General features: G+C 35.1%; 1 protein-coding gene across 1 annotated transcript in view; it reads left to right on the forward strand.

Annotated features, from left to right (window-relative positions):
* The window catches only part of dikar (CECR2 histone acetyl-lysine reader dikar), a 67,554-nt gene that overhangs the window by 26,656 nt on the left and 18,391 nt on the right, over positions 1–22,507 (forward strand). The window contains exons 5-7 of the mRNA XM_081727993.1: positions 3,335–3,448; positions 6,617–6,873; positions 15,232–15,429. Of these exons, the coding sequence (XP_081584119.1) occupies positions 3,335–3,448; positions 6,617–6,873; positions 15,232–15,429 (569 nt within the window). The remainder of the gene's footprint in view (positions 1–3,334; positions 3,449–6,616; positions 6,874–15,231; positions 15,430–22,507) is intronic.

Here is a 22,507-nt window from a genome sequence, read left to right on the forward strand (position 1 = left end):
AAAAAATCAAGGCTAACTAAATTTATTAAAAATTAAAATATTCTTTTAATGGTGAAACAATTACAAGCCTAAAATCATCAAGAGTGTGATTATTCCTAAAGAACTTTAAAAAAATCATTATATTAGATACTGGATTTTTGCTGATAGTTATACTGAATATACTGGAATTTTGAAAATGAAACTCAGTAGAAACCCTGTTCTTTATTTATTTATTTATTTATTTATTTATTTATTTATTTATTTTTTGTATGTATTATGTAAAATGGATTGATTTATACGTAGTGTTCCAGCATAACTCTGGAACGCCTGAAGCAATTTCAACCAAACTTGATACACATATGATCTACCATCTGGGAAGAAATATCCTAGAAGTAAGACTCTCGTAGCACCCTTAGGGGGAGAAGGAAAGGAATCGAAGAAAGAAAAAAACAATCGAAAACTAGCCAAATTAGTGTCGAGTCTATAATTTTCGGAATCGCTGAGATGAATAGTGACACTCTTGATGCCATTCAGGTTCAAGTTGAGCCCTCAGTGGGGGTAAGACACCCTTGTCATCCTAAGGGTTGACATGGAAACAGATGACTCGTAAAAATGATCAAAAACGACCAATATTAGTATCGAATCTATAGCTTTTGGGATCGCTGAAGTGAATATTGAGACTCTCAATGCCTTTTAACTCCAAGTTCAACCCCATTGGCATGGGAGGTGAGAAAGAATGAAACAAAAATGACTGAGATTAGTGTTGTACCAGGTTGTTTCCTCGGGGTCGGTGAAATGAATAATGACACTGCCGGTGACATTTAAGTTCAAGTTTAGGCAAGAGCGGGAATGTCAGCTGCTTCGGTAATTATCAGGGGCAAGGTCGAAGTTGTTGATCGTTGTTGACTATTCTGCTCAGTTGTTTATTTTATGACAAGGGCAAGGGAGTAACATGTGAAAATAATTGAAAGCGACCGATACTAGTTTCAAACCACAGTTTTCGGGATCGTTAAAATGAACAGTGACGCTCCCAATACCGTCTAAGTCCAAGTTCAGCCTTCATCGTTATGGGGCTGAGAAAGGGTGACAAATAAATCCAGAATGACCGAGATTAGTGTCGAATCCATAGTTTTCAGGGTTTGGAAAACGGCTGACCCCGTTTGTAATGACTTTTGGAATATAGTTACTACTCACCTTAAGCTGGGTGTTTACCATACTAATTTGATTAAAGGGCATATTCTAGAGGGTAGAGTGTTTTAAACTTTATGCCAAAAGTAGTGTGTCTTACGAGTTTTTATCGTTTCACTTTCATTGAAATGCGAATCCTAAGGGATAAGGGAAAGTTCCTAATGCTGAAGTTAATGGAGCCCCCTTTGGCAGCTTTACCCCTATGTGGCATGATATGCAGTAAGTCATCGATGACCATCCGATGACATATGTACCATTTGTTACAGTGTGTCTCAAATAACTATTGCTTGTTTGAAGGTCTGTGTGGCCATTCGCGCAATTTTAATTACATGAAATGCCAAATATTTTATATTGGATGTATATCCAGTACAGGGGGTCGAAAATAAGTGGACTCAAGTAATTTCTAAAACCCGAAAAAGCCTTGAATGACAAAAGTTTAGCATTTGATCCTATAACTACTATGGAGCTTCCACGTGCTTGGCGTGGGAGACCGGATTCGATTCCCGGCAGGAGCTATTTTAGGCTATTGTAAGTCCACGTCTCATATAGCCTCGCTGCTGAAAGGGACGTTAAACTCAAAATCGAATCAGATGTAGCCACTATGCAAAATTTGGACAAAAATGGGCAACATTTTCTGTCCCCACTAACACCATCTTCGTTCCACTGTGGAATATAATAGGCCTCTTGACCGTTTCTTCAGATATAGTTCTTTTATTGGTAGGACTACATTTATATTTAAATGCTCTATAAAGATGTACAGGATCGCACGCTATGCTGCCACATGCTGCACTGCATGCTCACGTCAAGGTAGTGTATTGTATTATTTTTGCATAAAGGCTACGGAACAGTGTTTTTATTTATTTATTTCATTTTCTTACAGTAAGAAAAACATTCATTAACCTATTAGCGTACCAAATTTTTCATAGTAATACTAGCTGAACCTGCGCTCTCTACACTATCATTCGCATATGAGCATAAATATCCTTCTCATTCCTCACATCTGTACATGCCCCTTTACAGACACAAGTGAAAAAAGTCTTGGTTAAAAAAAAAAAAAAAAAATCGGCAATGCGTATCATAAAGGGGACCTCAATATTTCGCCCCGTTTGCAAGATTTGAGTCTACTTCCGGTTGGAGTTTCTAATTCATGCATGACCAGTGTTTTCTTTCTTCTTGCACGCAGTATGTAATAAGCAAATACATTATATACGCAATTAATTATAATCGCAGTTATATATGGTGTTCATTGGGCAAATAACTCCAAAAATAAAGATTCATCTTACTGGTTAAACTGTAGAAATGGTTATCGTTCCTTTTTCATTATTATTTGGCCATGAAATAAACGCCTAAGACATATGCAACCCCTATATACAACAGCGTGGTGTTGGAATGTATAATGGGTAGGATATGGTGCTTTAGTTTTTTTTTTTTTTTTTTTAATTTCAATGCTTCCATGCGTACCCTAAAAAATGTAATAAAGAAATAACGGCCATGTTTTTAAAATATTCAATTAGAACTGGACAATCTACGCAAAATTTCCAATCGATCAGTGAAAACGTCATCTTTCTAGAGCCTGTAGTTTCCGAGATCTCATTGTCGAAAGGATTGGCCACAAACATATAAATTTCCACAACATATAGTTTAAAAGAACTCGGAAGATGGAAGCACAATTCATGTGCATTGATTTTGGAGAAGGCTTATTAAAATACAAAGACTTTGAACAACAATTTCATATCATAAACTTTATGAAAAAGATCTAGTTAACTGATTTATTTAAAGTACTCGTACTTAAAATGTTTGTCTCTGTTAAACGTGAAATCACACATAACCGTAAATGAAAGATTTGAAAGCTATAGTTATACGTTGGAGCTCAGGCGCTTTTAATTGCTATTGGAGCATTTTAATAGGTAGATTCCTGTGTATACTATTTACCTTAAGAAAATCATAAAACGCCTCTATATGTCATGCCACATTTTATCAAAATATGTGGGTACTGTACAACAGTGTAAATGTAGCAGAGGACTTCGACCATTAAGTGTTGCCATACTTAATGTAGGTCCTGCAAAAATCGATGCTTTACATTTTATTCAGTAACTATAAGGAACCAGAAATATGTAGATTTTGTTGGTCTTCATGTAATAAAACCTTTATCTTATTTTTTTTTCAGAATCTGGAATCAGACAGTTTACGAGTGGAACCACTGGGTCAAGATGAGAATAACTCTACCTACTGGTATTTTTATGGTACAAGACTTTATCGAGAAGATTATCCAAAAATCGTAGTGAGTATATAATTAGCATTCTCTGTAAAATTGCTTAATTATTCTTTCATTCCAAATAATTTAAGACTATTATTATTATATATTCGACATATAGTACACATAAGCAACCGACAAAGTAATAGTTTAATACAGGTATATAGAACTATATGAAAAGTCGGTTGTGTATATATCTAGATAGTGCTTCATCATGCTTGGTTTAAAGGAAAGTTTCTTATATTAAATTGTCAGACGGTAGAACAAGGTGAGATTGGATAAGCAAATGCGAATAACTTGTAAACCTGGCAGATACTTGACATTAGAGTTTCGTTCAAGAATTTAAGATTCCTGAGTTGACCATTTTATATAAACAAAATCAAATTGCTTGCTTGATACATCTGAGTTTTTTTCTTGTATTTAAAATATAAAACAAACTATTGTTTTCAAATTTCGCACTACCTGAAAAGAAATTTAAAACGATCTAAAAAAATCACCCATTTTGCACCATAGGTATTTATTGAGTTTTGTTTAAGTGTCCTTATCTTTTGAACAATCATTTCAAAAGCTAGAAGACACTTGCTAAACATTTATTTTCTTTGCTTTATCGTGTAATAAAATAAAATCAAACCACTACGTATGTTTAACATTGTGTCCATTTACTCTTAGAAATTGAGATAACTACAATCAGATGGTTTATTCTAATTATGTAACAAAAGAACTTCACGCTACAGCTTCATACTTCAGGAAATTTCTTCACTTGAATTCATTAAAATTTATCTGTTCTTTTTATGTACACGAAATCTTGTTGTGATTAATTGAAATAATTTTCTTGTGTTTCCGTTACAAAAAACAGTCACCGAGCGAACTGAGGATGCTGTTCAGTTGAACATCTGCAGTTCACTCAGTGGCTTTTCTGTAACGGAGACACAAGAAAATTATTTAAGATTTATATAACGAGATTTCGTGTATATAATAAGAGACAAAATTGAATGAACCCAGGTACGCTTCCACTGAACTTAGAAAGCGTACAGTTCTACCAAGACACGTTATCTTATCCCATAACTTGAAGTGTGGTAGTTAAAGTGAAAGACCTTAAACAGTACCCATTGGTGCAGTGCAATCATAACATTTTATCCCAGTGTATGAAAATGTTCCAAATACTGCCTACTTTAGCAATGCCGACTGTTTGAACTGAAAGACTTCATTATTGAAGAGATTGGGAAGCTACTCACAAAACACGATATGCTAATATCGACTTACTAATCTAGCTCTGTTCATCGGGTAATTTCTGTAAATCCTAAAGAAGTGGTTTCACAGTTCGTCAAAAGCGGACGGCGTGATTTTTTAAATTTTTTTACATGAAGACAAGAGCAATATTGCAAAAGTCATACAACTTTTGGGTCATGTAACATATAATATATTGGACGGAATGCTGACTTTTCTTTGAAAAACGTAAAGGAAAAATAATCTTAGTAATGTTTAAATGTTACTTTTTTGTAATTAAGAATTATTATTATGTAAGATATATGTGACAAAAGCAAGCAGAATATTTTAAGTTTCTAGAAAGTCGGGGTAAAATATTCTATTTAATGTTGTTACAGACTGTACATATCGGGAAATGTATTGCTTATTTAGGAATGATGAAAGTAGGAGTGTATATTTTATTGAAAATTTACACTCATGGTAGTACCCTACCTAAGTTACGGGGGCGCGGTGACTCAGTGGTAGAGCGTTCACCTCCGGTACTTGGGGTCCCTGGTTCGATCCCAGCTCGCGCCGTGTGGACTTTGTGGTGAACGAACACCGTGCTCGTGGGTTTTGTCGGGGTTCTCCCGTTTTCTCCCACTTTCTTCATTCCACCATTTCATTCATTTCTCATTATCACCGTCTCCTTTAGCTTAACCGGCATAATCGTGGGACGTAAAACTCAAAGATTTTATTTCATTTTCATTTTCCTACCTAAGTTACGTACTAATAAATCATTCACTGTCTAAATATGATAGTATATACTCCTCTCGAATAAAATTTCACCTTACGTCACTGGAAGAGAACTACTAGTAATGAAAACATCCTAATTCTGACGAATTGAAGCCATATAACGTTTAGGATACTAAAGAGAATGTTGATTGTTGCTTACATTCCTTTTCAAGAACGAGGCTATATGATGCAAAATCTACCGCTGAAAACAGGACCCGAATCACTTCTCAGGTTTTTATCCGAAGGAAGCACTCTTAACTAGTGGACTCGGGGCCCTGCATAGTTAGCGTACGCGGTAGCCACGAATGAAGACTAAAGAAATACTATATTTATTATAATGGTAAAACAGGGAGATTGTTAGTCTTCACACATTTATACAATAAACTTTGTAAACGACTCTACTTCGAGCAGCAAATAAGAATATGGTCTTCGTAAGTCGATTTGGATAATAATGTAATAGTATTCCTTTCAATTATGTGTTTACCTTTGTGTAGCAACAGACTTATCATCTCAAAACAAATGAAATGGTTATATCGATCTAGAGAGCTCCAGAATATTCGACTAACACTAATGACTATATTGAATTGTGCATTTATTTATTTTTTATTTTTAAATAAAAGTATATACGAGTGTACATAAAATTGTATAATCTCTTCAAAATAAATCCACAAGTGATTGATCGATACGTAATTTAATATTTTGTGTATTTTCAAAAAAAAAAAAAAAAAAAAAGTTCAACTTCCATAACTAATAAGTTAATCCACAAATGCAATCAATATTTAGTAAGTTGGGTTAAGAGGACATGACAAAGGCTGGCTATTCTGATTGTGTTTTTTTGTATTTCTCAATATAATCGAGCAATCAGTAACATTTTGAATTTTTACGCGTTCATTTATAATGCAGAACTGATTTGAAATTATCTAGCTACAATTATATTTAATAAATTACAATATTTTGGAATCAAAACAATAATAATAGACTTCTTAGCGTCCAATTTTCTTTCAAAATAAGCTAATTTTATTTAAGATTTATTCTTTCTGTTGGACTTAAGATGCCCAATTGTGTAGTTTCATTTTAAACTATATAAGATAATAAGCTTAAGTAAATACAATTGCAAATATACAAAAAAAAAAAAGCCTATTTCATTACTTTAGATGTTTGACAATTTGTCTGGAGGGTTCTTTTGATTTATTTATTTATTTATTTATTTTGCAGAAAAAGAAGAGCAAAGAAAAAGATAGGAAGAAGAAATCGAAGAAGAAGAAAAGTAAGTCAAAGGATGTTGAAGAAGAGGAAGTGGTGGGTCCTCCTGTTTGGCAGGTCGTCTGCTACGCGGAAGAAGATTGGGAGAATTTAACCGAAAAGTTTAAAGATTCCAAATCAAAAGGGGAAAGAGCTTTGTACCACACACTAGCTGAGGACTTTCTACCTGAGATTCCTCGTCTCTTTGCTGAGAAAGAACGATTACAAAGGTATACATCTAATTAAAGTGGTGAATTCTTAGTTTGTTATTTTGTGGTGGCTGTCAGTTATATTTGAGCATCAATTTGTGACAGTATGTGCTTCTGCAAGAGTGTTTTTTGCAACCCTTGAGACAGTAATCCTTTGCATAGGCATCTAATTCAAAATACACTGCCTCGTTCTGGTTTTGCGCTTACGTACTTGAGTATTGTATTATTTGCAGGAAGAAATATTAGATGTACAACTTTGCTTCCGCCGTTTTGCAATAGATGGCTCTAGGAGTAAGCGGTGGTGGAAATAAACAGATGTGGACGTCATACAAGAAGCTTTCGCACTTGTCAGCAGAACCCTATCGAAACATTAGTCGATTTGTGTCCGCATCGTAAAGCTATTTTCAAGTGAAAATGCCAGTTTACGAACCAAATTCTCGTCATTTGCGGGAGGTTTTAATTTTCTGCTTCAATATGAAGAAATCTGCGGCAGAGGCTCATCGAATGCTCTCAGATATTTATGGCGGGACTGCTGTTAGTGAAGGAACATGTCGTGCGTGGTTTCAATGGTTGAAGAACGGTGATTTTGACATCGAAGACCGACATGGCGGCGGAAGAGAGAATATTTTCAAAGATGAGAAGTGGAGGCGAGGCATTACTTCTTAAAGACTCGTATCAAACACAAGAAGAGTTGCTAGGATCATTAGAAGTGATTCAACAAGCCATTTCAAAACAAGGAAATTGGGTGCCGTACGAGTTGAAGCCGAGAGATGTTGAACGGCGTTGCTTGCTTGGGAACAGCTGCTTGAAAACCCAAGACGGAAGAGATTTCGACATCGCATTGTGACGGGAGACGTAAAAAGGGTTCATTACGATAACCGCAAGCACAGAAAATTATGCTTCCCGACCATGCTTCCACATCGACGGCCAAACAGAATATTCACAGCTCCAAGGTCATGCTCTGCATTTTGTGGGACCAGCTCGGCGTAGTGAATTATGAGCTGCTAAAACCGACTGAAACAATCACAGGCGATCTGTATCGAAAGCAGGTAATGTGTTTAAGCCGAGCATTAAAAAACACGGCCGTAATACAACGATAGACACGATAAACTGATTGTGAAGCATGACATGCTCGACCCCGTGTCGGAAAGTCGGTCAAAACATACTTGGAAACTTTAAAGTGGGAAGTCCTGCCCCACCTGCCGTATTCTTCAGATATTGCTCCCTCTGCTCATCGCTTGTTTTGATCAGTGACACACGGCATAGCTGACCAGCACTTACGTTGGTATGAAGAAGTCAAAAATTGGATCGATACGTGGCTCGCCTCAAAGGATTTTTTTTTTCGACACGGGATTTGTACGCTGCCCGAAAGATGTCTTACTAGTTTTTCACAATAAAGCCTCGAATGTCGGAAAAAGAAAAACGGCAGAAGCAAAGTTGTACACCTGATATAAGTAGAACTACTTTTAACACAACATGTGAATTCATTGAAAAAGAACATATTTCCATCTGAAGTGCGACTGTTAACAAATGGTTCTTGAGAACGAGACAAGGCTGCGTAAAGGCCTAGTAGAAAGTAATTTATCTCAGAAACGAAAGGTCTCTGGTTCCATTTCAGGCCATGTGTGTGTACTGGAAATATCATTTTTTTTTTCCCTCACTATTTTCATTCCATCAAGAAAAATTGTACCAAGATTCCTCCTTAAATTAGGCATAACGAAGATGCAGATGAATTAGCAAGGAACCTTTAATTCTCGTTTATTTCAACACACACTCAATTATGACCACTGTCCCGTTATATTGTTCTGTAATTTCCATTGTAACACAGGAGTCTTTTTAAACCTTAAAACTTTACGACTGACATAATCGTAAGACGTTAAAGATCTATTTCATTTCAATGACGATAATAACATGAATTTATTCATTTATTTGGGAAAGCAAATGTTTGTACTAGACCTAGTTCACCTTTGATTTCTGTAGCATCGAGATCATCGTGCGGTAATGACAGATTTTAGTTTGTGTATTCTTCTGTTTTCCCGAGTTGGAGTATTCTCATTCACTGTCTGACTCTATTTATAAAAAAGTATTAAGTTCGATGACTGTAAAAGATCATTAAATTCAATAGGAAACTCGGAAGAAGAAACAAAAGTGTAAAATTATATTTGCATATCTACAAAATTCTAAGCTAAAATCAGATACAAAGTGGTCCGTACTCCGGTCTCCTTAACTCCTCAGAAAAATATTACTTTGTTTTATTTTGGATCTTGTGATACATAAACAAAATTGTCTATTTTTCAGACTACAGTATATGCTGAAAATAGTATATGCTTTACAATGCATAAATGCTTACTTGCTTTGAAAAATAGTATAGGAGGATGACAAGAGCGGAAACAAGTTCATTGCTGTAAATTTGTCGGATTTCGTATTTTGAGCATCGTTTTCGTTCCATTTGTTATATGTTAGTGTATTTTAATTTTGTATTGTTGTGCATTAATTTCATTGTGAAACTAATCGAGAGTGACCCACAGGAACGAAAGATTATGTAATATTCCATAATACTCCATAAATGAACTGATTCGATGTATATTTAATACTGAAATACTAACTTCGAATTCTTATTAATAGCCCGTTTGTATTAATGTGATAACATAATGAAGAGCTTGTTGAGGATATATTTCAGTATCAATTTTACCTCAATAACTGGCAAGGTTTTGTACAGACCGTGTGATAATTGTGCAGTATATAGTAAATACATTACAAAATAATATAATAAATACATTAGTAGTAAGTATGGGCTAATATCAAAGTACTGTACTCAGTGTTCGAGTTACCGAGGGTAATGGAGAAATGCATAAAAAATATTTCTGTAAAGGAGTGGAACAGGATCCCCAATTTTATTTATTTATTTACCTTTGTTTTTCAGTTAAAGCGAAACTACGCTTAATTTTGTTCGCACCTCGAATTGATTGCGGTAAACTGATTTAGAATTTACCTTTTCAGTTGTCGGTGAAGTAAGAATCTGTGACATCTACCCGCTATAGGATTCATTTTCACACCGTGATGTTGTTCTCAAGCTCCTAGAACTTGACTCCATAATTGATAATACATGACAAGATGTAGCAGCAGTGACTTCGTGAATTGTTCATTCGTTCCTTAAAGTTTTAAAATAAATAAATAAATTATATGGGTTATCATGTTAACGTTGTAATATAACATTTTATCCTTTCATCGCTTTTTTCTTTTTTAATAGTTACGTAATTAAAATCTGTCGCTTGCTTATTTCCTGTTTATTCCTTCGCAACCATGTGATGCGCCAATATGATAAAGCTTGTGAATCATCTTATCTGAATGTTGAGAGGGTTAGATCATCACAGAACCGCGCACGTGCAACCTACGCATCACCCTTGTTTACACCTCGTGTCGTTTCGGATACCCTCGGGAACGATGGAAACCCGCGCATTCTGTACCGAGTACATCCAAGTGCATACTGTTAAAGTTTTTGTTAATCTTTTATGATGTATTCCGGCTATTATGCTTTTGCCATTTCTGGTTTGTTTTGTTACAGAAATTAATTGAGTAAGCGTATGCTTCTTAAGTTAGTGCATTAGGCATGGCAACAAGTATTGATGTGCAATTATTGTACATCGAAATAAAATAAAATGTAAATTTAAAAAAAAAAAAGTCAATTAATGTGAATATTATTTTTAAACTGCCATGTAAGAAACATTTAATGGTAAAAGCAATTCAATGGTGTTTGAAGAGTATTTTGATTGTTCACGTCGTAAATATACAATGTCGTAGACCTACATTTAGTTTGATATGAACTTCAAAAACTTCATGAGTTATTTGATAAAGCCGAAGTGAATTTTTCTTCGTTATAGAAGCGAATTTGTTTTCCAAGTAACGATTGGTAAGTTTCAAATGGACATATCCCATTTCCGTGTGCATTCTACTCATCACAGGGTTATACCATAATATTTCTTCGGAAGTGTTTCTCTGCACTTCGACGAATATATTCAGAAAGTAAACAATGTCTTCACTGTCATCGGATTCCTCTTCCAAACCCGTACGTAGGCTAGAAAAGAATGCAATAATTGATGAGTGTAGAAAAGAAAACAGAAAGGTTAGAGTTGAATTAAGTAATAAGAGTGAATTTAATCTTAATTGTTTTAAACACATTTTATCTTAAATAGTATGATTTCTCGTACTTTACACTTATTAATTTAATTCACATTAGCAGTGTTGAAACTATTAATAAGCACCACTACTTTTTAACTTGTTAATTAATATTTCTCATATATACTTTTAATTTCTCATTTTGGCTTCTTATGGGCAGCGAGCCTTTTTTTTAATATTGTATAGTGCTTAAATGGAAAATGCATATAACTAACCGTAAAACAATACCTCGAAATTTTTGAAACATTCTCTAGATTAAGGTATGTAATCTTCATTTATCGCCTGATTGATAGTAATTATCAGTCATTTAATAATATCGATTTTAATACTTAATAAATTACTTATTCCAAACTTTATTATATAATTACTCATTTAGTGCATTTATTACTAGTGACACAAAATTTGTACTCTTATTGTTCGTTGTTATCATGTATTTTTATATTTATTATTATTTTCGCGAAAATTCGACCTTAGAACGGTATTTATTTTCTTCGAATATTTTCTATATTAAAGAGTAATGATTTCTTCGTAACATTATTTTCTCCTTTGAATTAAATCTAAAAATGAGAATTATAATAAAAGTAATAGTTTACGAAAGATGAATGAACGAAGTATTCAATGATTGGTTGTTAAGATCAAAATTAAGCAAGTGTTGTCCTTTGTGTGTAAGGAGGGAAAGGGGGGGGGGAGATACTTATTAAGATTTTTCAGTCATTACTAATTTATGTCTGTCTAATTTGGGAGATTGTTTTTTATTTTACGAAACGAACAACAAGATGACGGGACTTCTATCTTCTTTTGTCTTTCTCCACCAACGGAATATAGGTGGCGCTAAGAATGTCTTGCAAGACAAAATCAGTCGGATTAGTTGTGTGTTGATAAAAGTAATTTGGATTTTAATTGGACATTCTCACTATGGTAAAATATTATTTTAGAGGATTTTAACAAGTGAAATTTGTACAGATACAGAAATCTAAATATTTTAATAGATCTCGTTTTGGTGTAACTCTTCAATATATTTGTAGGCCACGTGATCGGATGACTTTCTTATCGTTGTCAACTATTTTGAGTCTTGGTAAAAAGTAAATTTGGGCGATTTCGAAGTTGCTGACCACTATATTGGTAAAGAATTCACAGAATTATAAAAGTTTTGTTGGAAAGAGTTTCCTATTTTAGATTGTCAAGATCTGATATGTTTTAGTTCGTTAACAATGTCTTGTTATTTTTACGCTAAATTTGGAAAGGTAGAATCTTCATTTACCGTAAGTGGAACCATAATTGGAGAATTCTAGTGTGTAAAAGTGTGCTTTTCCTTTTAATATTCCGGAACTTAATTTGTGTAAATTTGGATAGCGTAAAGAAATGCCAAATTTGATTCCCGGTAGAAGTTGGTATGGTTCGCATCCAAGATTAAGCTCTATGTGTACGTCGCATGTGGTCTCGATGAAGAAAGGGACGTTAAACAACCAACCTTATATATTATAGCACAGTTTTGTAATATTAGGGAGGAATCATTGTAGGTTAACCAAATTCCTGTATTAGTATAAACCTGTACCCGTTGCGCATTTTCAAAATTTTTCAAAAACGCTACAACACGTATATTCGGTTATCTTTAATGAAGAGTTTGTACGCCGAATTTCACACCACGAACTTAAACGAATCCTCATGTTGGGCATTTTCTTACGATGATAATAAGGGATCGGAAATTTTAATATAGAAATTACCTCCTTCCCTTTAAGAGCAGAATTTTCGACAATGCTGAAACAACGTGTTCCCTTATTTTTATATAAGAATTTATATACCGGATTTCATATTTTCCAACAGCAGAAGCTTTGCTTTGTATATAAATCATTACCAACTTATTATTTGCTGAGTAAAACAATATATTTTTACATTAAAAACAAAATATTTGTAACAGTTTCTGCAACTAATTCTTTGGCTTCGTCAGACACTATGAGATACAGGAATAATGTACAATGTTATTTATATGTATTTTAAGTATATAAGATGGTACATTACTCCTGTATCTCATAGTGTCTGTTGAAGTCAAAGAGTTAGTTGGCGAAACTGTCACAAATATTTAGTTTTTTAATGTAAAACTATATTGTTGTGCAGCAAATAATAAGTTGGTAATGAATTTCATACTTGTAACTTAATCTAATCCTCACATTGGGTATTTTCTCAATAGAGAGTCGTAAATTTGAGTATTATAAAAATTGAACCCCTTTTTTCCTTTAAGAGTGGAATTTTTTAATGTATTCAGTTGTTTTTAATGAGGAGCTTATATATCGAGTTTCATGTCCCTAACTTTGTTCATGAAATATTTTAATCTTGGCTCCTTTCACCGAAATATTCTTTCGTCCCTATTGCTTTCATGACAGAAAGGTTTTATTTTATTTTATTTTTTTAAAATTTACATTTATAGTTCCAATTTCAGTAGTGTAGCCTGGGCGTTGAACAGTAAATCACTTTTATATAACAATATAGGTTATATTTCAGCTTATTTCATAGTAATTACCAATTGAACTGATATGACGCATATTTAATGATGAAATACAAACTTTAAACCCCACTTAAGCACCTCTTTATTAATTTAATCGTATACATATCATTGACTCCTAGTCATCACCATTTGTCCATGACTGTTGAGGAATTTTAACGTTGGTTTGTAGATCCACATTATGGTAAATTTCCGGTCCAGGGGGGCGCGGTGGAGTGGTAGAGCGTTCACCTCCGGTGCTTGGGGTCCTTGGTTCGATCCCAGCTCGCGCCGAGTGGACTTTGTGGTGGACAAACACCGTGCTCGTGGGTTTTCTCGGGGTTCTTCCGTTTTCTCCCACTTTCTTCATTCCACCATTTCATTCATCTCTCATCATCACCGTCTCCTTTAGCCTAACCGGCATAACCGTGGGACGTAAAACTTAAAGATTTCATTTCCGGTCTTTAGGGAAGGGAAAAATAAATCCTCTTCGTTAACAACAACCATTTGAAGGAATGATGAACTGTGAGTGCATATATATTTATTTATTTTTCAAAACAAGTGTAATTTCATCGAATAATAAACGTTGAAAATGGAACAATTTAAAACAGGAAGTCATTTCTCACATTATGTGATTTCGGTAATTCGATCCCAGGGAAACATTTAGATTATGGTTACAGGGTTAAAATAAATTGCTTTTTCATCCACGAATTCTTTTTTCTTCTTCTTCTTCTAAGCCTTTTTCCCAGTTAGCTGGGATCGTCTCGTCAGATCGCTGTCCTCCACCTGTTTCTGTCTTGTGTCATATTCGCTGTGACACCACACTGCACCATATCGTTCGTAACAATCTCTCCACTTCTTTGGGCGGCCTGGGGCTCATTTCCCAGTTAACTTCTGTAGCATCTCGATGAGCTACATACTTCAAAGGTCTTCTTTCTTACATGCCCAAACCATCTCAGTCTCCTTTCTTCAGTTTTTCTTACCACTGGTCTCACCTTTACTGTTCCCCGGATTATTTCATTCTTTCACTCCACACATCCTACGCAGCATCTTCATCTCTGCAATACGCAACTTCTGTTCCTCTCTCTTCTTCGTCGTCCAACATTCCGCCCCGTATAATATGGCAAATCTCACTACTGTTTTGTAAACTTTTCCTTTAAGGTGTACTGGCACTCGATTGCCACACAGCACTCCTGCTACTTCTCTCCATTTCGTCCAACCGCTGCTAATTCTGCATCAAAGACTTAAACAAGAGGCCACACATTGTGTGGCGCTAAATTTCATCAATCGTGCAAGTGGTGTATTGGAGTTAGATTCACAGTGTGTTTATTGTTGTTTATGAAGTATAGTATTGTTTTTTATTTCTAAGGACTGAAATACTCGCATTTAACATTCTGCGAGTGTACGAACCAGGGTAAAAAATAGTAAATAAATAAATAACAAATAACTGTCATGTACCGATGAAGATGATAGTGAGTCATCAAACGCACACGATTAAATTATTAAAGTGTGTGCTTAAGGGTATATTTCATTATTGCTTCATAGTACTTTTAAGTGCGAAGCCATTTTAACGGAAAAATTGTAATTTTATCTTGGTGCCAGTGTATGCCAGTGAGAAGTAACATTTTTCTTTTGAATGAAACTGTTTGAAATACTTGTGTATGGGTGTGCTTGTCAAACATAAGAAATAAATTAATAATAATAAACTGGTTGTTATTTCGTAGGAAAAGAATGATGGAGTATCAGCCAAGAAGAACATCGAGTAGAATAGAGAAATTAAAACAACAGAAAGAAGAGGAAGAGAGGTTAGCTCTGTTAGCGAAACTAGAAGAAGAACAAAAGAAATTAGAAGAGCAGGAGAAGCAGAAACAGAAGAAAGAAGAGGAGGAAAGGAAACGAAGGGAACAGGAGAGAAAGGAGAGGTATTCTTTATTTCATAACATTTACAGATCGAACTTAACGTTATTATCATTCTTATGATATTGTTCCTTGATGATAACTTTCACAAGTTGTATGTGCGTCATGGTTAGAAGTAGATATGTACCATTAGAAGAACACAGACGACAATAGGTACAATCTGCTACTTAACAGGATCTTTATTTATATATATATATATACAGTAAAACTTATCTTTAGCGAAATCGCACGGGACTCGCAAAAATTTCCGTTAAAGAGAAGTTTCCAGTTAATGAGGATAGACCAAAAAAATGCATGTATATAATGGACATATCAAGTTAAAATAATATGTTGTACATACTTTAGTCAATTTACAGTATTTATTTCTACTACGAGTTGATACACACACAACTTACAATGAACGGCAGAAAGTGTTATACTCACGTTAACTTTATTTTCTGCATAGTCATGGAGAATTTTGTGTACACATTACTGAATAGCTGCTTGACTTTCCACAAACACTTTAACCTAAGAAACCACACTAAATATATCAGTGTCATTTTGACATAAGACAAATTGTTGCAGTTGCTTTAAACTTTTACCAGAATCTTGATAAGTTTTTAGCCTACTCTTTTTCCAGCTGAATGCCATATTTATCTTCCTCCTCTTCTTCTTTTTGATGGTCCGTGTAATTCTCAATTAAGGCATCTAGATCCATTGTCCCTGTTTCGGTTTGCACATCACTATGTGTTTCGCTGACAACGTAGTCGATTGTATACATGTATCTTACCTCTCAATACATGTCTAAAATCTTTCTAAATGCTGCAATCCGGAACTTGAATGTTTCTGTTAATAGGCTTATTGTGATTTCCGTTGTTCGCGTAACACAGTTTCTGCTTAATGAAGGGAATTTAACACGTCTTTCGCCCCTATATTCGAGGGACCGTAAAATATTTTCGTTTAAGGCAAGTTTCCGTTTAATAAAGGGTCCGTTGAAGGCAGGTTTTACTGTAGTACATAAATAAATAAAGTCCTTTTCAGTAGCAACAATATTTTTTTTTTCTCGAAAATTAAACGTGAGAATTTATTCTCTGCACTTCATTTTGTTTAGCTCGTGAGATCTATCTATTGAAATTTGGCCAATACTTTGGTTAAACAAAAAATTTGAACTATATTCCATTAACCATATTGTAAGCTATCCTCTTGTTAGTATCATAATGAAGAGCTTGATGAGAGTATGCTTTGATATCCAGTTTTATCTTGATAGGTGGTGTAATTATTGTTCGGCATCAGTTTTTAGGTTAAAAAAAAAAGTTTCTCTCGGAAACTACGTATGAGGGTTTGCATTTACCTGTATCATTTTGTTCAACTTGGTAAGATATTTGTTTATATGTTACCTTTGGACACAATTCTTTCCGTTAAACAAAATAATATTGTAATGCAAGGTCAGAGTCATCTTGTAGATGCACTAGTTGGTGTAGCCAGTGTGTAAAACTGTTTAGCAATTCCTTCCCATTAACTTAAACCTCGCATGCAGTAGCTTTTGACCTATACACTTTATGCATGTAATTGGATATTAGTTGTTTTAAGTCTTGGTTTATCAAATGGTACGCAAATCGTTAAAATTCTATGTTAAAGTGTAGAATCTGACTAAGAAAACTAAGATTTTGAGTTGCATAAATCTGTTAAATAAACGAGGTGAATGAGACGATGCTTCAGGCCAGTCGTTTGCAAGTTGATTTATCAAGTTTATTGTGATACTTAAGTGCATTATTTTGCTGTAGATTTTTCTGCGTCAAAACAATGCACTACAGGTTCACTTAATGAAAGAGGAAGCAGAGTCAGTAGTTGATTGATTTATTGGATTGATCGTCCCTTTTCTGCGCCAAGACAATATGAGATGGAGCTATTGATTAAAATGTGATTCGAAAGCGTGTGAGTTGCCCACTTGACTGCGAAGGGACACCAGATATTAAAATGTTTATTTATTTATTTTTTTTGGGGGGGGGGTCATATTTATTGCCTTCACATTCTCAACAAGAAAGAAATATTGTTAGCAAATATTTATTGAAATAAGCGCATTGAGTGGTGATTAAGTGAAGGTGCAAAAGAGAGAATTCGGGAGAGCCGATGAACCAAGGGTCTTAGATCATACCCTGGATTGGACAGCGGGATCTACGAAGATTTTATTAACTGAAGTGACCTCAACTGTAAATATGGTAGAGTGCATAATATAGTTACATATCCAATGGGCGGTAAATATTAATGCCTGGTTGGTCTGTCATTCGTAACCAGAGGTGAGATGGCTCAGGACGGAGGAGGAGGGAATTCCATCCATTGTCTCATTAATTTACAATGTAGGTGTAACGGTTTATTCCCCTCTTAATATTTTTATACTCTACCTAGTCATAGAAAGTCAACAATGAAACTCAGTGAGTGAGACTCAGTGTTGGAACCATAACTTGTAGTCTCGTAGGTTGACACACGAGCGCGCGCGCGAGAGAGAGAGAGAGACCAAACCGTCACTGAAGCAGAATGAAGCCTTCTCAGGATCCTTAGCGTTTTCCTACGAATACCCCAGGATGTGGAGGCATACTCATTATGATTTTAACGGTTGAAGGACTCTTCAATTACAAAAATCTTCTCATCAGTGAAGAAAATTCTGCTGTCTTTTGCTTAACGCTGGAAGAGTCTCTTCGGTTTTCGCTTCGTCTGGAAATTTAATCTGTGAAGTGAGGAAGTGACAAGTACTTCGCCAGAAAGCTCTTAGTCCGAGATATCGACATTTTAGAAATGTTCAGCACACGAGCCATCATTGCTTGTTTCCTGGCTATTTCTTCGATACGCTTGCCACTGCTTTCAGGATGTTCTGACTTCTCACGGTGTGCTGCGATCTTGCTTTGAGTGGTCCTCAATCGTCTCCGTTTCACAGTATCTGTTGATGGCCCGATGAATAAATATCGTGATAATCTTAAGCTTTTTTCAGAGCACTGAAGATTTCAGTTGATTTCTCCATCTATGCAGGGCATTAACTACGACACAATTTTCGTAAACACCGTCTTGTAGTTCATACGTTCTCTATTACAGCCCAGCACTCACTGATATTCGTTCATCTCTGCTGTTACATTATGCATTGTAGGGTAACCCTGAAAACCAATGTTGCAGTCCTTGTCAATAGTTGATAACAATGTATGATATCACTATATATATATATATATATATATATATATATATATATATATATATATATATATATATATATATATACCTAGATACACTCTATTAAACTTATTCTGTACACACCGTGCTCGAGGAATTTCTCGGGGTTCTCCCGTTTCCTCCCACTTTCTTCATTCCACAATGTCATTCATTTCTCATCACCGTCTCCTTTAGCCTAACCGGCATAATCGTGTGACGTAAAACTGAAAATTTCATTTCATTTCTTATTCAGTACTTGTTAATGTTATTTTTAAAAAGATGGAAATGTAGCGACATGAACAGAGATGTCATAAGTATTACTTTCAGATCGGTTTTGAAAGGTTGCTGCTACTATAACATATATTCACTATTATTATTTATTTATAGCAGGTTTCAGATACAACACTAGGCCATTTTACACTGAAACATTTTAACAATTTGATAACATAACAATTCAATAACAATTTGAGGTCAAAATGGTACAATACAACAGCGACATTACAAAAATAGCCTATTTATAGATGATCTGAAAGTATACTCACTTGAAAAAACGTCTACAGTTTCTAGTAACTGATTATAGGTACTGACAATTCGGTTTAGAAGGGACCTTTGGACAATATTAACTCTCGCCGCTCGAGTGTAAAAGAGATCACTAGACCGTGTTGTTTTAGCGGGTACGCGAAAATTGATCTGACTTAATAACTGTTCACATGATATGTGGCCATTTACAATTTTTTGCAAAAATATTAGGTCAGAAATTTTCTTTCTCACTAGGAGAGGTTTGATATTGAGGGATTTTAAAACGATATTTTTTGAAAGTGTTCGGAGGTGAGGTACTCGGTGGATACAATGTCTAAAAAGAAATTAATTACGGAATTTAATTTTTTTAGATGAGTAGGGCAAGGCATAGACCAGATAGGAGAACAGTACTCAATAGTGGGAGCAACATATGACTTATAGAACAAGCTTAAGGAATTAGGATTTTTTATGTCAGTGAAGCGATAAAGGAGTCCCAGTTTTCTTACAGTTGTACAAGATATTGTGCTTATATGATTCGCAAAAGTAAGCTTACTTTCAATGATAACACCAATCTCTGAAAGAGGAGACAGGATTTATGTTCTTATGACCAATTTTGTAAATGTGTTTTATAGGTTCCTTTTTTAGAGAAATCGTAAGAGAAGCACATTTTTTGAAGTTTAAGCTAAGTTTCCAAGAGTTACACCAGTTGAGAAGAATTGAAGCATCATGTTGAAGAGCAAGCGCATCGTACTCGGATTGAAGTTGTCTGTAAAGTTTGCAATCATCAGCGAATAGAAGAATATTGGTAGAGCAGTTTGTGAACAAAGATGGCAGATCGTCCATGTATGATAAGAGAAGAGAAGAAGTGGACCCAGAACACTGCCTTGAGGAACTCCAAAAGTTACGGAAATAAAAACAGAAAAGTAACCTGAAACTGAAACTCGTTGTGTCCTATTACTGAGATAGGTTTCCAGAAGACTAAGCAACTTACCATATAAATTGAATCTAGAATTGAGTTTGTATATAAGAAGATGGTGTGGAAGGGAATCGAAATCCTTAGTCAGGTTCAAATACAAAATGTCAAGTTGAGAATTTTCTGAGATGCTGTCCACAGCATCGGGCGGAACAGGTAAATTAGTAACAAGATTTTCCTGGCAGAAAGCCGTATGTGAGGAGTTTATAAATGGAGCAACAAATTGAAAGATCCTGTTTTTGATTATCTTTTCACAAACGAGTGAGAGAGGCAGTAATAAAGAAATAGGTCGATAGAAGGACACATCATTTTTATTCTTACCAGACTTACGAATAGGAGTGATATTAGTTCTCTTCCAACAGGTGGGAAAGATACCTTCTACAAAACAGCTATTTAGTAAATTCGAAATGGGTTGAGAAAGCGAACTGGCAACACTGCGTAGGAAGCAAGTGTAAATATTATCTGGCCCTAAGGCGCGCTGCTGGGACAATGTCAAGAGAAGAGAAAGTACTTCGATCCGAGTAGTACTGATAGAAGACAGATTCAGAACAAACAGGTTGAAGAGGGTAGGGAAAGGAAGGAGAGGTGGGAGGGGATGAAACAAAGCTACTAGCAAAACATTCATTAAACACCTTTGCCCTGTCTTTTTCATTTATACATGCATTTTTGTAGGTCAGTTCAGTCGGTATACGAGAACTATTTCTTCGGTTGTTTATTAGGGTCCAGAAACACTTAGGGTTATTACTTGTATTGATTATAATGTGTTCAATATACTCCTCATACTTTCTTTTTATAAGATATTTACTATGTCTTCTAATATCTGGAAAGTTCTTGTAGGTATATTCACTGGGAAAATCCTTCCATGGCTTCCATGCATTTTTTTTGTTGCGAGTATGCACTTTAGTTCCTCATCAAACCACGGGGGGAACTTTGAACAAGGTCTTTTACGGAAAGGCCAAAATGTTTAACCACAGCCTGTATGACGTCAGTAAATAAGTCAGCTGCATCGTCAACTGAGTCTGAGACAAGTAAGCACCATGGAAAAGTATGAAGAACTTGACATATTTCACTCCAACTGGCCTTTTTTCACTGAGGTAAAGAAGACACTGATTTTTGTCGTTGATATATTTTGTGTTTGACGTGAGGAAAGAACACACTGAGGGGATCGTGATCAGATGGGAAAAAATTTAACTTAGGGACCACAACCGTCGATTTGTGGGTTGACACAATATAGTCCAGGTTACTATCGCCTCTAGTAGAATGCATATTATGCTGTGCAAAGCCCAGAGCATGTATAAAATTGTCCAAAAACCAAGAGTCATTATTATAATTTTTAGAATGTGGGACACCACATATGGGGGAAAGCCAGTCAATGGAGAGATTGCAATCTCTAAGAAGTGTTGCATTGCAGTCTGCTACGGCGGCAGTCATAGTCACGACATGTTTGCAGTATGTACAAGGGAGAGTTTTTGTGTGGTCGATAAAAGCAGCCTATGAGTTGTTTTGGACCGTTTGGAATGTTTATTTCAACCCATAAGATTTCACAGTCCTCACTGTATAAGTCGTTACGTTCTTTACTTTATTCTGATTGTTCATTAGTGATCCTGATTGTTCATTTATAATTAAAAAGAAACTAATGTGCATGTAAATGTTGTAGATGCTTCGTCCAGACATCAATACTTCAGGATGTATGTTATGTTAATATCCAATGGGCAGAATATCCAAGTAACAGGTATGCTTAATATAGGCTGAAAATATCCTGATAACTCGACAATCAGTTAGAACAGAAAACGAATTAAGAAGCATATTTCTGAAAGTAGGAGAAGGATTGTACAAAATAAAGATAAAACATGCGTTCCTAACAACAAAAGAGGAAAACAAGAGACAAGAAATTAAAATCGGAGAGTAAACAGATTTCAGTATCTAGGGCTATTACTAGATGATCAATGGAACATATCCAAAACAATAAAGGATAGTGTGCAAGCAGGAGATATGGCGTATTATGCTAACCAAGAACTACTAAAAAGCAGAAGCAAAACAAGGAAAAACAAAATGCTAATGGGCACTAATTAGACTGATTATTACGTATGGTTCCAAGCTTTGGACGCTAAAGAAGGAAGATACGTGCTACACTGATTTAAAAGGAAGAAATAAGGAAGGTGTATGAACCAGTAAAAGAAGGAGAAAGATGCAGAATACTGAATAATAAAGAGGTAAACATTATACTGAAGGGGAAAGACCATAGTTAGATTTGTCAAATCAAGGAAATTTAGCTGGGCCGGACAAGTATTAAAATATTGATGAAAAAGAGATGCCAAGAAGAATGATAGGAAGAGAAATATACTCAAATAAGAGAAGACAACCAAAAATAAAATGTATGAATTAAGTGTAAGACTATCTAAAGGGGATGCAGA

Source organism: Thermobia domestica, chromosome 10 (genome assembly GCF_964235325.1).
Source record: "Thermobia domestica chromosome 10, izTheDome1.hap1.1, whole genome shotgun sequence".
In the NCBI taxonomy this organism is placed as follows: domain Eukaryota; kingdom Metazoa; phylum Arthropoda; class Insecta; order Zygentoma; family Lepismatidae; genus Thermobia; species Thermobia domestica.